The sequence below is a fragment of the Patagioenas fasciata genome, chromosome 5 (genome assembly GCF_037038585.1).
Source record: "Patagioenas fasciata isolate bPatFas1 chromosome 5, bPatFas1.hap1, whole genome shotgun sequence".
Taxonomy (NCBI): domain Eukaryota; kingdom Metazoa; phylum Chordata; class Aves; order Columbiformes; family Columbidae; genus Patagioenas; species Patagioenas fasciata.
The window spans coordinates 8,437,465-8,449,632 of NC_092524.1; the positions used below are offsets into that span (position 1 = coordinate 8,437,465).

The 12,168-nt window shown below is 40.2% G+C and overlaps 1 protein-coding gene across 3 annotated transcripts in view; it reads left to right on the forward strand.

Moving 5' to 3' along the window:
• HIPK3 (homeodomain interacting protein kinase 3) overlaps positions 1–12,168 on the forward strand; it is a 72,122-nt gene that overhangs the window by 9,531 nt on the left and 50,423 nt on the right. For 2 of the 3 annotated variants that reach the window (XM_065838099.2, XM_065838100.2), the window contains exon 2: positions 5,869–6,964. In XM_065838099.2, the coding sequence (XP_065694171.1) occupies positions 5,871–6,964 (1,094 nt within the window). In that variant the 5' untranslated portion in view covers positions 5,869–5,870. Of the gene's footprint in view, positions 1–5,868; positions 6,965–12,168 lie in introns of those variants that run through there. The other variant, XM_065838102.2, reaches the window with a different exon arrangement.

Below are 12,168 nucleotides of genomic sequence, written 5' to 3' on the forward strand. Positions count from 1 at the left end.
ATTCTGCAGTTGCAAAATGGGATCATTTTGTTGTTTGCTTCTCACCAAGACTCTGTCCAGGCTTGGAACCAACCTCTGGCCTTTCAGACTCAACCTTTGCTGCTGATCTGTGCAGGACTGAGGTTTCATGTCAGGCGAGCGTTGCCATCAGCTCAGCTTAATTTTGTTGGCGTACGATGGGCCAAAATTCCTGAACTCTGAAATATCTTACAGGTTTTAATCAAGTAACATAATCACTGCTTTTTATCATTAAGCTCCTGGTTGCTCCCCCTGGAAGGAGCTGTTGGCTGCTTTGGTGAGCATCAGAGGTGCCTTTGCATCCCTCTGTCCTCTGTGGAGGGGTCTGTGTGCATCCAGTGTTGCCTCTGTGGTTATGTGAGAAAACCATGTGGCACATGTCACTTGGGACACCCCGAGGGTTTCTCCTTTGCTCTGCTCCATCCCTCCCAAGGGTCAGAGATCTGTTTGCAGAGCTGGTTTCAAGATGGCCGGGGGAGTGGGGTTCCCTGAGCTTGTATCTCTTGATGCTTTGTACTTTATGTGGGTATGTTTTCCTGTATAAATTGCGAGATGCCTCAGTTACCAGTGCTTTGTTATGAGTCGTACAGCTGGAGTAAGGGAATTCCTCAGGGTGAACAGTTCACGGGAATGAAAGCACTCACATCGGTACAGTGTGTTCAGCTACATGTCCAAAATAAACAATAACACAGAGGTGCTGCTACTACCAGTAATAAGGCATCTTCTGGGGTGGAGAGATAGGGCAACCAGTTCAGCTTTGTATTTGCTAAATAATTGGAGAAGTTGGGTGGGCAGCACCTAATATAAAAAGAAATGTATTTATTTATTTATTTTATTTTAACCTGAGAGAAATCACAGCAAGTGTCAACGTGATGCATAATGTAAATAAGACATTTTGTAAGTGCTACTGCTCAAATTGTGCATTTGGTGGAAGGGACTGAGCTTTTAGAAGGCCTCCCTTGATGCCCAGCTGCTCTTTGAGAATGGTGCAAGTGTGTTGAAACTGGTTCTTGCTGACTGAGGCTTGAAAGAAGTTGGAAAACAAGTTTTCTTGAGTTAAATTGTAACTATGCTATTAGGTGATTGCCACTGGCTGGGCTTTGCCTGCTGGGCATTTTGCTAGAGTAGTGTAGTGATTGTGCTTGTTGGGGCATTTAAAAGGGGCTGTTTATTTTGCAGAAGAATTAAGGGTGTAGTGTGGAAATTTCTCATCAGCTCCAGTGAGGTGGTTTTACTAACTAGTTACTCTGCTAAACCCCCACCCCTGTCCTTACTCAGTCATGAGGAAATGTCAGTTTATAGTTAATTATTAATGGTAGTCAGGCCTGGAACAGCCTGTGCCTCTCGAGGTTGTTACAGCCTGCCAAACTGGTCATGTTTATGAATTCATCTTGGACTGCGTGAGAAGGCTGGAGATGTGATTTTAAGAATCTAGTAAAGAGCGTTGTTACAATTAGGTGAACATTAGCAAGATGTTACCAGAGATGCTCCATTTCACTGAGCAACATCAGCGTGGTTCTCTATTCAGTTTCTACAGAGAGAAGCTTGACTGGGAGGGGCAAACTGTGAAACGGCTCCTGTTTATAGTCAATCATTTGTGAAATTGTATTTATTTATTTAAAAGAATAAACAATGAATTTACTTATTTAAAATGTGTTCACTTCCTTACTTTGTAAGTACTTACTTCGAAAGCACAGAATTCAGTCTTAATGCTGATCAAAATTCTTACATTCTGTATAATTTAATAAGTCTGTTTCAAACTTATAGCCAAGAAGACTTGTTTCCTTTGGAGGGACCCTATCTAGAGATAATCATTGGTAGGTGTCTTGAGCCAGGGTTTTGTTTCCACAGTGCAGTGTTCGCTTGCAGCAGTGGGCATATGGGGCGGGATGCAGCAACCTTGGTATCAGAGCAAAGCAAAGCAGAGAACTCCGGAGCCAACTTCAGCTTGTCTGTGCCGATGCCCTGGAGTGGTCAGAGGTGGTGGTCATTTCTGATGGTTGTTTCATGCTTGGTGAAGGAGAGGGCTTTAAAAATGCGTGTGGGGACACATATTTCTCTGAGATTCAAACTGAAAATCAAATCTGAAGCTGCTCTTGTAGCCAGAGGCTGCCTGTGGTATGTCCTCTGGGCTTTGAGCTTTTCTGCCCATCTTCTGATGGTTTTGTTTACCGCGCTTTGGTTTCCATCCTGGAGTGGGCTTGTAGAGCACACACTTGGTTTTTATTTTAAATGAACTTTAGCTGGAAGATGTGCACCAGCTGCTCATGAATGTTGAGGTTGAAGAACCCTCCCCAAAAGGAACACAGAATGGGGCTTTTTTTTAGCACCAACTGCTTTGCTCTGAATGTCCCTTTCGTATTGTGCTGCTGGAATTGTTAATGGAGATGTAGTCTGACAAGCTTCAGTTTGTGTGAGGAAGCGGGAGCCATCTCTATGTGCAGAAAGTTGTATGAACTCAGCGAAGTGATTTGTGAGAAGGCAGGGGAAAGAAAGATCCACTCTGTGGTAGGTGAAAATGTGCAGTGTATTATTTTCTTTTACCAGAAGACCTGATAAAACAAAACAAAACCAACCCTGCAACACAGTAACTATTATTTCCAGTGTAGCTACACATGGGGTTATATTGTAACTTGAATAGTAAAATATAGTAAAACCAAAACTGAAAAGTCCGAAGCAAACCAGCGACCCTAAAAAACCCACCCAACCAATCAAAACAAATGAAAAAAAAAAAAAACCACAAAAAACCATGTAACCCCCTCTCACAGATAAAAAACCCCCCACCCTCAACAAAACAAACCCCTAACACAATAAAAACTAACAAAAAACAGACCCCAAAAGACTAAACCACCACCATTCCCCAACCATAAAGAAAACCTCAAACCAAAAAAGCCCCCACAACACAGCAGTGCTGTTGTAGTAGAGGGTGTTATGGTGTTTCCCCTTTTTCTTTAAGGTGTTTTGTGCGGCTCTGCTCCCAGGGTGTTGGGCTGGGTTTTCATCTGAGAGGGAGAAAAATAAATTCTATGGAAAAACTTAGTTTCTCATAGCAAAGACCTCCAGGAGCAGGTTGTATTGAATAGTTGCATGCTGTTCTGGTGTATTTAGTTGCATGTGTGTTAATGTACAGTAAAGAGTGAGCTTCTGTCTTCAGCGTCTTCTGAGCACTGCAGATGAGTGCGTGGCAGAGATCTTTAAGTGTCCCAGGATGCTGCAGGACTTTTATTGTGCCCTTTTCACAGGAAAACTTGCCAAAGTGTTTTATTCATTGGTTGTATGAAGATACTGTAGTTTTTCCAAATAAGATTGCATCTGGAAGCCCATGCTTAAGAAAAGACAAAATAATGTGTGTAAGGGAGAAGCGTTTAGGGAAAGGTAAGAAATTAGATACTTGTACAAGAACTCTAAGACCGTTTTTACTTTCTGGGAGTAAAATATGACTTTTTTAGTTCAGTCTATTGTGGTTGCATCAAAGTTTGTTCTTGCAGGGTATTTAATCTGTTGTATTTGTTTGTTTTTTAGCAACTCCAGGAAAAAAATATTCTCATAATAAGTCAATAAACACTTCTTATCTGAGAACAGGCCTGTTACTGTGGTTGGAGTTCAGGGTCATGTAGATAAGCCTGTAAGAAATTACACAGACCCCAGAAGATGATAGCCCAGTTTCATACAACTGTAGTTAATGTTAAAGAGGAAGTGGGGACTGTGTCCTTCTAGTCTGTCTGGACTGGTTTGAATAGCAGGAGTTGTAGAAAACTTATAGGTTTTGGAAGCCCAGTGGTCCCAACAGGCTTGATGGAGGATCTGAGTGGTCTTCTGGCTGTGCTAGAGAACTCTGCTCCCACCCACCGAGTTGTTGTCCTGTCTTCAGAAAAACCTCCTTCACTGCAGAGTAGGTTTATCACATGCGGTTAGGATAAATGATCAATTTAAATAAGATTATTATAGCAGGGACGGTAAGTCCCATAGTCAGTAACACGCTTATTCTGTGCACTGGGCACTTTGTAATGAAGTACGTTATTTAGGAGAGGATTCGAGAACTTGGAGAGTTTTTGCCTGTGTTTTGAGGTTGAGAGTCAAAACCTTGGTGTGGAGCAGGAGCCCAGTGGTGGTCCCATAATGGTTGGTGGTGAGAGAGCCTGGCTGGCGGCGATCTGCTACTTTCCACATCGTCTGACTCTGGGCAAACAACTTTGGAAAGGAAAAAGCTTTGAAATTTGCTGCTGGGGCAGAAACCATTATGGGATATAAACTGAGGTGATGGTATGATTATTTTAATCACTTTTAAGATGTTTAAATGCTAATTTCCGTAAATCAAATCACAGCTTCAGAATAATTATGCCGTACGTTTGGTTAGTTTTCGTTTGATCAGAGTCATTGCAATGTCTGGCTCAAGTTTTATGTGACTCATCTGCAATTTAAATACCTATTGCCAGAATCTTCATGCGCTTCGTATGAAAAAGTGGTTTAATTTAAGTATTATTAGTATTGAATCCCTCTCTGAGAGCTGATGTCCTGACACGGGGTGAATTTGGGGAGGCAGAATGGGGCTGCTGTTCTTGGGGCTTCCTGGGCTGGCAAACTGCCTCCTCTTGCGCAAAACTCTTCTTTGTGACCCATTTCTGAGGTGTGAGCGTTCTTTCTGAGAGGCTGTGATGGCCTCGAGGAAGGCAGAATCAATCAGATTGAATCTCTGATCTCAGCCTTACTGGGAATTCAAAAGTTAAAATTATCCATAATCTTTTGTTCTAACTTCCACCTCTCCCTTAGCAAGGAAGTAATTGTGTTGGCAGAAAAAAGTATTCGAAAATATACACAGAATATAGAAAACAGACATAGAAAAATATATTATTTTTCTTCCCTTCACATTCACTTGAAAATGAATTTTCTGTGGGAAGTCTGTCCCTGTAAGATCTCTATGTAAAATTATCAACCCAGTCTTCAGAAATGATCTTGATCGGGGCATATTTTGTAGGTCTGTAGAGCATTATTCTTAGTTAATTTAACAGGTTACTTTAGACTGCATGTTTTCTGTGGCCCAACTCATGAAATTGGGATGACTGAGAGTACACAGCTAATATTTAGTTTCCAAATCTGAATTAAAATGTGGAAAAAAAACCCTGGTACCTCTGTGTTTCAGTGACACAGTTGTAGGGGGTGAACTTCTGCAACAGGACAGCATATAACCTAGAGAAAGCACCTGCCTTTCGCGAATGGATTAGATTACTGTACACCTTAATTTGCCTGGAAAGTTGAACATGTGCGTGCTCCTAAGGTATTTTGGGCTTCATCATAGGGCTTGATTGCTTTCACTTTCTTTCATCGCTGCGAAATTCTGTGTCATTTGTCCGTTCTCAGAAGCCTGTGGTTACAAGTAGGTCGGATACCTTGTGTAACAGGTAGAATTGGCTCACAATAAAGAGCTTTTAAGTTATTTTACATCATCATTGATAAATATTTGAACTGGTTATTTAACTTAGAGTACTGAACGCTATGCTAATTTTATATGTAGGAATGCTGGGGGTGTTTAACTGAAAGCTGAGCTTTTAAGAGCACAAAGTGTAGTTCTCCTGCTTGAAAAATGATGAGTAGTGGCCTGCTGCAGGCTGTCTGTCCTGCCCTGTGCCACCAGCGGAAACACTTTGTCACCTGTGTGCTGAAGTGTGTGTGCTGGTGACGCACGGGGACCTTGCTTTTGACCATGAGAAACTAAATATGCAATAGCTGTAGGCTAGCTCGTTTGGAAAATATACTCATATCCTGCTGTTTTTAGAAGAGGAAGGTGCTGCAAAGCTTGGAAATGTGAATGCAGGGTTCTCACTCGTTCTTTCTTTTTCTTTTCCTCCATAGGTATGGCCTCACAAGTCTTGGTCTATCCACCATATGTTTATCAAACCCAGTCAAGTGCCTTTTGTAGTGTGAAGAAACTAAAACTAGAACCAAGCAGTTGCGTGTACCACGAAAGAACCTACCCGCAAATCTATGTGAATGGTAAAAACTTTGGAATTTCTCCCCACAGGGTTAGTACCTACTTTCAGACTAAAAACCCGTTTGACAGACCTCGAGGACAGAACTTTTTGTTGCAGTCAAATGCTGTTGCTTTAAAAAATATTGCAGGTGCTACAAAAGCGTTAGCAGCGCGGGCGCAGCAAGCTCAGTTGGAGGCACCTCGGACTGGGACGCAAGGAAGCCGGTCAGATATCCTGGAAGGACCCCAGCGATGTGGATTGAAGCGTAAGAGCGAAGAGCTGGATAATCAAAGCAGCACGATGCAGATTGTCGATGAACTGTCCATCCTGCCTGCAATGTTGCAAACCAGCGTAGGAAACCCGGTGACGGTTGTGACCACGGCTGCGACTTCAAAACAAAGTGGTACAAGCGGAGATGGCGATTACCAGTTAGTACAGCATGAGGTATTGTGCTCTGTGAAAAACACTTACGAGGTTCTTGATTTCCTTGGGCGAGGGACCTTTGGACAAGTAGTGAAGTGCTGGAAAAGGGGGACAAATGAGGTTGTTGCAATCAAAATCTTGAAGAATCATCCTTCGTATGCACGCCAAGGACAAATAGAAGTGAGCATATTAGCAAGACTGAGTACTGAAAATGCTGATGAATTTAACTTTGTGAGAGCCTACGAATGCTTTCAGCATCGTAACCATACTTGTCTGGTTTTTGAGATGTTGGAACAGAATCTATACGACTTCCTGAAACAAAACAAATTCAGCCCTCTGCAACTGAAAGTAATACGGCCTATTCTGCAACAGGTGGCCACTGCACTGAAAAAACTAAAAAGTCTGGGTTTAATCCATGCTGACCTCAAACCAGAGAACATTATGTTGGTGGATCCTGTTCGGCAGCCTTACCGGGTTAAAGTAATAGATTTTGGGTCTGCCAGCCATGTATCAAAGACTATTTGTTCAACCTATTTACAATCTCGGTATTACAGGTAGGTGTCTTTTCCTTTGTTTTTAATTTTTAATGCAACAGAGTTTTGGCATTTATTAAAGCTGATGGCTTAAATAATTACTCTTCCAGATAACTAATAAGAGTAATTTGGAAAACATAGGGACCATCTAAGAATAAAGGCCATACTAAGATTGTGGTTGGTTACTGGTTTAAATACGAATACTTGCTTTGAATATTTTTATACTGTTATTTTTTTCTAGGAAATATATTTTGTGTTGTACTGTGAACTCATCACTTACTGTTATTTTGAGACCTCTGAGACTTTTATAAAGGAGAATAGAAAAAACAATTAGCTTTTGCTTGCTTGTTTAGGATGCCTTTCCTGCCTTGCTAATGTGATGAGGTTGTTTTGTAAGCAGCTGGACAGTGTACAAGTGCCATATTTTTATATCCTATTGCCAGAGATTATGTAAACGCCTCTGTTTTTCCCTCCAGCACTTGTAAATGTTTTGCTTAGTTTTTATAAACTCGATTCTGATTGAGCGCCTTTAGCAGCTGTGAACTTCAGTGAACTTCTGGCATTAGTGATAGGTTACTTAGATGTTTAAGGTGATACCAGGCAGGCATTTAAAGTGATTTTGGCACATGGTTGCATTCTGCATTGGCCTCAAAATGGAGGTATATTTCTGGTGTTGTTCTTGAATCCTTTCTTTGTTTAGTTATCCAATTTGTATGACATGTAAATGCTGCTAGTATTTAGCATCTGAGGTCCTTTTGTTTTCTTTATAAGCTGAACCTTGTCTTGATTGAAGACTTTTTTCAGTTTTGCTTTGCATCATTGGCCAATAGTACATCCTGGGTATTGCCTGTCTCTGCAAATTCAGTAAAAAGCTAGTAAACTAGGACAATGAGTAATTTGAAGAAAATTGTAAATATTTTACAGCTATTCATATTGGAAATAAAAACTTGGTGCAGTGCAGTTTTAGGCTTGATGAAATTAGTGATTGGAGTTCATGCCAGAAGAACCTATTACTTGACTGTAGCTTGTAAAGAAGAACATTTCATGTGCGGTGCTCATATAAAATATTCTAATTCATCACCTGCATTTCTCCCTTTCTTAATTACAAACTGCAGCTAAGGGTTTAAAAACTACACAAAGTTCATCAGCAGAAAACTAAATTGGGAAACCATATGGATAGATGCATATCTACATTATACAAAAATGTCTATGAGAGGAAATAAGCAATTAAGTAACTCAGGAGTTAATTTTGGTGTAATAGCTGTACACCACTCGAGATACAGTATTTTCGGGCCCCTCAGGACATAAACGTGGAAGTCTTGAAAAGGTGGCATGAATTCTGTGAGGTTTTAGACAAATGCAAATGTCTCAGCATCGCCTGTTCTGTACAGTTTCTTAATTCATCAGATACTCATGATACATGGTCTGAGAATACTTCCTTACATATTTTGGCTGATTATTTATTGAAGCAATTGCAGATTATTGTGAACTATTGCCATTTCTCCCTCCTGCCGCCCAGGAATGGCCACAGGGAGTGGCTGCCAACAGCCAGGCTGGGTGGTCCTGTTGTAGTACTTGGTTCTCAACTAACTGGTTTCCAATATTCTGTTTCAGATGACTCATTAGACATTGTATTGTTGTGCTTATTCGGTTGCCCATGTACAAATTTTAACTGTATTTTTGTTTTACTTGGGTTGATATTCCTTTGCACCTATACATAGAATTTTGACATGCTTACTAGGTTGAGCAGGTCTATATGCTGGGGAGATCAGTGTGCAACTCCTTGCCACCTTATGTGCATTTTGGGTACTTATATCACATTACATGCACTGAAGTGTGATTAAGTGAGGTTCGTTGTGGATCTAGATTAAAAAATATTATCTTTCTTTTTTTTTTTTCCCCACCCCTAAGAATAAAACTTGTGGATGTAAATGCTTGTCTTGGCTCAATGATGATGAATGATATTCATATAGACTCATGTAATGTGCACCTAAGTTTTCCTAGTTACTGAGTTACACTTAAGTGCTTTGTAAATATTCAGGCTGTTCAGTAGAAAATAATATTCTTTTATGTTGTATAGTTTTATAATCCTTCTATAAAGTAGAATGTAAGTCTGTGCTTTTTTTAAAAGTAAAAAGGATATACAAAAGGAAAGAAGGTTAGGGTCTTACCTATATGAATAGTTTTGGTATTATATTGAAGTTAAATATTGGTTGAGATAATTTTGAAACTGACTTAATTTTGGAAAAAAATACTATGGTTCAAAATTATTTTCAGCAAGAAATTTACTTCTAAAAATATTTGCTTCTGCAAAGGTTTTTAGCATAGTGGATTTCATCGTGGATGCGAAACTCCCTACCAGTTCTGTGCTTGAAGTTAACTTTGTGTAGCTGTGCACTTTCTCAAACTTTATTGCTTTGGAAGTACCTGACCAGTGTAAATAATATTAGAAAATAGGGATTTTATCCTAAAGGTCTCGAAATAGATGATGCCAGGAAAATTTGAAGAGAAAAGCCTTAAAGAGGAATAAGAAGGACCATCAGAGAATATATTGTATTGTGGTGGAATTTATTTTGCAAGAGATTGTGCTTTTTGTCAATCAAATAAGGAGCTACTTCTTAAAATATAACTGTACTTAAATGTTTTTTGTATTAGAAAAGGGTGGGAGTGATAGTGCAGGTCTGACTTGTTTGACTATGACATGTTGAAACAAACCGTTTAAATAATTGAGCAGCAGTTGGGACATTGAAAACTCTCTTTCCTTCCCCTTAAGCTCCATGGTGCTGTGTGTTTGTTTACGTTATTTAGCAAGAAGACATCCATTTAAATAGATTTTTATTTAAAGCTTCAAGCTAAATTAATCCAATTAGAGTTCAGATTGGAGATGTTTTTGTAAAAATGCTTGTTCCCTACTGCACCTCTTTTATTAGCATGATCCGATCTCTATGTCGTGTATACAGTCTTTGAAAATTGTTCCCGTTCGAGCTGTATGTGTGTTGTCATGAGCTTTACCTGTAATGAATGAAATGCCTTGGAACGACGGTGTAGAATGAGAGTGGCTGCCAGGAGAGCGCCAGAGAAACCCTTAAAGAAGTTTTGCAAAGTGAATAAAGAGAAAAGGATCGTGTTGATTAGTGTGGTGTGGGGTTTTTAATTTTCTAGTCCTTGTCACTGCTTTTTTTTTTGTTTGTTTTTCCTTTGTTGTGGGACTGTCCTCAGCTAATTATTGTGAGAATGGAGAGTGTCACAAAGCCCAATGTTATGGGTTTTATTTTGAATGATAGTATCAGTATTGAACATCCGTAAGAGGAAGTGAGTAATGAAGTGGAAAAATAAGTACTAAAGGGATTAGGATTTAGGGCAGGGAACGTAATACAGCGAGGTGAATGTGTAATGAGCTGCCTTACCTTTGTCTATAGCAGAAGAAGAGGGGACATAATGAATATTGGTGACATTACAGTGCTTTTCTATGAGGAGAAATCATTAAAAAATAAGACTAATTGAATTTTAAAAGGGTGTAAACAGCAGAAAAATGGAGACAAGCTGGACGGAGTGATAATGGTTTGATGTTTTCCTGTTCCTGTTTCAGCTTTGTCAAGCAAAGAGAAAGGAAGAGTATAAAAAGAGCAACAAGTATAAAGATACTTTTTGACATTTCATTACCATTTGGAAACTCCTAACTGCTATGTATTGCTAAAAATTAGAGCATGGATATGAATAAATACTCACCACACTGTCTTAAGTCACAGATTATTTTTCATTTGTTTTAAAGATGAAATGTTATTCGAAACACTCCCTAAAAGACAGTGTCTGTGCTTACATGCTGTTTTCATGTTGGTCTGGATTTTAATAGCTGTGGGCTAGAGAGATCTGGTATTTGAAGCCTTTTCTTTGCTGCTGGCCTCACATGTTAGGACTGTTGACCTTTTGTGAGTGATCTAAGTAGGTAAATAACCCGGCAGTGTATACATTTTGAAAAGAAATAACTCTTACATCCACCGTAGGTGATCAAGCTTTTGTCATATATGGAAATGGTATGATAAGTACGTTGATGTCCTTCCTTTTGGTCAGCTGTGCCCCAAACTGCGAAAAGGGGAGTGTTGCATCCAAAATCAAAAGCTGCTTTTCCCCTTATCACATGGCACAGGCTGTGGAGGAAGGGAATCAACATAGTTATCTCATTTCTAAGTCTGTTGTCTTGCACTCATCTGGTGAGGCAGAAAGCCTTCCCAGGGCATGGTGTTTCCTTCTGGAAGTCATTGTTCTTTGCTTTGCCTCTCTCCTGAGGTGATACATGTTTAAGGGAAGTGGGTGTGAGAAGAGGGGCTTCGAAATGGCTGCTCCAAGGAGCAGTGACCTACACAAAGAGCCAAGTAATCTGAAATCATAGAATAGAATCATAGAATCATTTTGGTTGGAAGAGACCTTCAAAATCAAGTCCAACTGTTAACCCAACATTGGCATTAAACCATGTCCCTAAGAACCTCATCTACGCATCTTCTAAACCCCTCCAGGGATATAGTGACTCAACCACTTCCCTGGGCAGCCCGTTCCAGTGTCTGACAGCCCTTTCTGTGAAGAAATTTTTCCTAATATCCAATCTAAACCTCCTCTGGTGCAACTTGACGCCATTTCCTCTTGTCCCGTAATGCTCAAGGTTGTCCTACCCGTCTGCTTCCAAGACTCAAGTTACTTTCATTTCTGTTGCGATGAGAAGCAATGACATCAGTGTTTTGCATTCAGAGATAACTCTTTACGCCTGGTTTCACAGAAGACCTTTCTTCTAGTACTCCCTCCAGGAGTTTTTTTCCAGAGAAACATCTGTTGAAACCTGTGTATAATTTTCACTTTTGAAATAGCGCTCCGTAACACCAGAGTTTGTTTTTACTTGTTAGCTGATACCCAAATGGCACCAATGCCTTCTGCACATCACTGTCGTCTGTACCATTCAGCTGATGTCAGAGTGGGTAAAATTGCATTTAAAGGACATATAGTTCCATCTAATGGTAACATCTATGTGGCAGGTTTGGTAATGGTGAAGCCCCAAACTTCTCCAGTGCTTTTCTTCTCCCGTTTGTTGCTTGGCTGTAGCACCAACTTAATTCATAAACCACTTTGCCATGTTTGCACTGCACATTGCGCATAGATCGCTATGGGAGATCTATAGCAGCGTTTGTGTGTGCAGAGCTTCACGATGTCTCGGGCTCACAGTTGCTTGGGAGGAG